This window comes from Balaenoptera acutorostrata, chromosome 9 (genome assembly GCF_949987535.1).
Source record: "Balaenoptera acutorostrata chromosome 9, mBalAcu1.1, whole genome shotgun sequence".
NCBI lineage: Eukaryota > Metazoa > Chordata > Mammalia > Artiodactyla > Balaenopteridae > Balaenoptera > Balaenoptera acutorostrata.
The window spans coordinates 93,843,749-93,848,045 of record NC_080072.1 but is presented as its reverse complement, the minus strand read 5'-3'; the positions used below and the strand labels follow the sequence as shown (position 1 = coordinate 93,848,045).

Here is a 4,297-nt window from a genome sequence, read left to right as displayed (position 1 = left end):
ACCCTCGTCCTGGCCTCTTCCCCAGGAACTCCTGATTCCATAGTTTAATAGATGATCCCAACTCTACTGGCTGCTTCTTCCCAACACAGCCAGACAGCAGCGTATGCAAGAGAATTCTGAGCTGAGGCAAAGTTTTCTTCACTCTCTGTCTAGATCAGAGGTTTCAGTAAATCCCAGGGGTTGAATTAAGGCTCCACGTGCTGAGCGGGATGACAAAGTAATAAGGAGAGGGATCACGTATTCTAGAATAGCCTCATGTATCTACCTCAGCGTTGGCACCTTGGAGCTCAGGTGTACACTGTTATTTCAGGTGGGTTTGATGTTATATCACACACCAGGGAGGCAACAGCTCTACTCCCATTCGTTGAGCACCTACTATGTGCCAAGGCTTTCCTATACGCTGCTTCATTCATTACCCAGCACCCCAACTCTAATAGCTTGGTATTTCCTGTTTGTCAAAAGAGGAAACTGAGTCTGGAGGAGATTAGGTAACTCTTCCAAGGTCAACAGGGAAGTGGCAGAACCAGGATTTGAATGCAGTCTTTCTGAATCTGATGTCTGGCCCTTCTCGATGAGGACTCCTCTATCAACCTGAGAGAAAAGACTAAAAACTATCATTCAGGTAACATGAACTCAAGATCCTGGGTTTAAGTGAGGTAAAAAAAAATTACCAGAGGCATTTCCACATTTGATTCACATGCCAGACTTCCTCGGATTTGAAATAAATCCCAGTTGGACCATAATAGCTTTTTTTTTCTTTCAATTTTTATTGAACTCAAGTATTCTGACAGAATGCGAAGTCAAAATTCTCAGTTAGTACTCAGTATTTAGACCAGTGAGAATGGAAACAAAGGTGGTATCGATGTTTCACTTGGTAAAAAGTTTGTAACAAGAGAGAAGGCCCCCGAAGTCGGGAATGCTGGGTAGAGATGTTCATGGAGATCTGATAACCACCATCCAGACAGACAGCCTACAGTGAAAACCTGGGACTTGGAAGGCTCCACAGAAAAGTGTGAAAATAGCGTTCCACTTCAAAGCTGCACTACATATACTACAGCCCTTCAGGGTTCCGAGGCCCCCTGCATGGCACTTGAGTGCCCCTCCAGCAGAACCTGGCCACGCCGGTATTTATGTGAATACATATGTACGGCACATACACATATAGACACACAGACACTGGAAACCGGTAGAGTGAGCCCTCCTTCAAAAAATTTAAAAAAGGAAAACTATAAGCTTTTATCCTTTAACACAAAAGATAGAACGTCTTGAAAATAAAGGGACTCCCTCTTTGATTTTAAAGAAAGCACTGCTCTGTTTCTTTCTTTCTCTTGTTTTTAAAGAAAAGAAAGCTCACGCATGCAGAGACAAATCTATGTATGATGGGAGAGAGGCAAAACAAAAGGTTGGCAGAGTTTTGGGTTCCAGCCAATGGCAGAGCCAGGGTTTCGGGAGGGGGCAGGGGAGTCAGCTGCCCTGGGCCAGGTTATCTGAGGGTTGACCATACCTCTTTCTCTTCCTAACCACCGGAACCAAAATCAGTTTACTTGACCACAACCCCTTGGAGTGAGATGCACAGTCTTGACGAGGTATAGTGTGGGCTTGGCCTAGGTAGTCAAAGCCATTAACATCACAAGATGAAGAATTGATTCCACTGACAACCTGGGGAACCGGAAGAGCCTACCACTCCCCGCTGGGTCCTCCCCGTCTGTCTCAGATGCCCAGGAGCTCCCATCTGCTGTGTGCTCTGTGTGCTCTAACAACTGTCTTCACCTGACTTGTTCCTGAGGGCCTGTGCATTCGAACCATAGATTTGTGCAAGCCCTAACATCAAAGGGTCAGAGCTGTGTAGACTGGGATCCTCCATTTCCATCCCCAGGAGCTGAGAAAATGCAAAATAACCCCACATTGAGCAAATGACGAGACCATTATTTTTCACAGTTTGATATGATTATCTAGCATAGCGCCACTGATTAGTCTGCAGAAGTGTCAGAACACTGGGGAGTGTGGCCCACAGAACAGACTCAGGGGAAGTCTTGCTACCCTAACCTCTTGCTGTTTTGTACCTTGCGAAAGGTACCTGCAGAGTGCTGATTTCTGTTGACTTACCATCATCTTCATTATCACAATCAATTTTACTTCATTTTCTTTGTTTGAAGGCTTCAGTTCCTTTTAAGATTTATTTTTGTTTCCTGAATATTTTTTTCTGAACTATCTGCTATACCTTCCACAACCAAACTATGTTGAAGTTTTATTTCAATACTATGACAAAAACACGTCTCACACTAAAATATTCACGCATCCACAGTGCACAAGCTTGCAGTTCTAAAGTAGAATGAGGAAAAAAAAAGCAAAATTTCTATACAAAGGGCTGGCTTTTCCCTTCTCCCCCTCCCATCCCCCTTAAAGTTTCTGTATTTTTTTTTCCTCCCACTTGGTTTCCAATCCAGGAAAGTTGTGTTATGACTCCAGACAGCAGGTTGGTTTTGGTTTTTTTTTCTCTTTTGTTTCTACAAATGCTGCCTAAGTGAACAGGAGGCCGATGTTATTTTACTTCAACAGACTTCTAAAAAAAGACACTAATTCCCTGAAGCACACATGCTCTTCCACTCAAATCTAGATTCTGGGCTCAAACGAAATTGTACGTATATATTTTATTTGGCTTTCTACAAAAAAGGGGATGTTTGAGGTAAAAATGTGTGTTCACCAAGACCAGCCCCAACTATACAATCTTCTCTGCTTCATTCAACAAAGCCTAAGAGTCCTTCAAAAGGAAGGACAGAGATGCCTGGGGAGCAGATCCTTTTCACAGATACAGGCAGGTGGTAGCTAATCAGAAGTGGTCTAACCCCCCAGGAAACAAAAAAGAACAGAAAACCCGAAAGCAAAACCATTCCAGAACGAGATGGATTTTCACCTGAGTCGCACACAGGCAAAAATTTCAAATCAGAAAGGGGGGAAGAGCCACTGTAAACAATCAGATTTCGTGAAGCTGTCCTGTGATGATCCTACACCCTTAGGCAGTACTTGTAACTTAAAGAAAAGGCAGCTATTTTACATGGACATTGAAACACAACTGAAGTCAAACATTTGTCAACTTGTAAACACTGGAAAGCAAAGTTGGCAGAAAGGTAAAAAAAGAAGGAAAAAGAAAAGGAAAGGAAAAGAAATCCGAATACTGCAAATTGAGATCTACCCCCAGAAGCTGCAATTTGGCATTCTTCCTACAAAACAAGAGTCTATGTGGGAATTCAATTCAGCTAGAAAGGGTGACACACTTTGCATACTGAACAAATACAAAGTGAACAGAAATTATAACTTATTTATGAGGTTTTACAGAGTTCAAACTCGACTGAAAGTATAAAAATAAACTTGGACTTTGTTCATTCAGTTAGTCTTAGTGTCTGGAAGTATTTCTCTGAACCTGGTCTGTGCCAGTTGGGCAACACCAAGTGTGGTCTTCCTGAACCTAGAGGTTTTTTTTTTTTTCTGAGCTTCCTAGATTCTTAATTTGGGGTCCTTTTGTTTGATTTTTAAATGGTTTCAGGGAACGGAGAGTCCTAGTTTGGCTGTGGGTTTCACCTTTTTGTCTCATTTTCTTACAAGTGAGTGCGCAACAAAGGAACCCTTTCTACAAATCTACAAAAAGGAGATCCCACGTTGATCTGCTTAGTTTTTTGTTTTTTCGTTTTTATTTTTTTTTTAATAAAAACAATCCCACAGCATTTATTGTCATCTGGTAATAACATAAAGGTGAGCAAAACAATATGAATAAATGCTTTAGAACTACACTTCTAACAAAGCACACCTAAAAAAACTGTATTGCCTTCTCAACAATTTCTCACTTCATTGATCATTTCTAGTTGGAGACACTTTGGAGCAGAGTAATGTTATCTCCTTTTAGCATGATCCGACCCAGTTGTTTTCTTGACTTTGTTTTAGAATGAATCTCTCCTGCATCATCTAATACGAGGTTCATATACTCATCAAAACCAATGATACAGCCTTCTATCCGCATATTCACTTGCTCATAAAGCCACACCTGAATCCGAGATCTATTTTGCAAGTATCTGAAGATGAGATTGATTGGCTGCACCATCACCTTCTGCACCTTCTGGCCCTGGCCCTGGTACGCCATGGTGGAAGCTCACAAAGACCACACTCTGTTTTTTCGTTTTAAAGGCAAAAGACACTAGAGGAATGAGATATGTGTGTGTGTGTGTGTGTGTGTGTGTGTGTGTGTGTGTGTGTGTGTGTATGAGATATTGGAGATGCTCTGGTGAAGCTGTTGTGTCACTTT

The 4,297-nt window shown here is 41.9% G+C and overlaps 1 protein-coding gene across 1 annotated transcript; it reads right to left on the bottom strand.

Annotated features, from left to right (window-relative positions):
• Positions 1 to 3,698: 3,698 nt before the first annotated feature.
• On the bottom strand, positions 3,699 to 4,154 carry LOC130708866 (small nuclear ribonucleoprotein E-like). The gene has a single exon (XM_057553222.1). It carries the CDS (start codon positions 4,133 to 4,135, stop codon positions 3,857 to 3,859), a length of 279 nt encoding a protein of 92 aa, XP_057409205.1. The 5' UTR covers positions 4,136 to 4,154; the 3' UTR covers positions 3,699 to 3,856.
• Between the last annotated feature and the right edge of the window lie 143 nt (positions 4,155 to 4,297).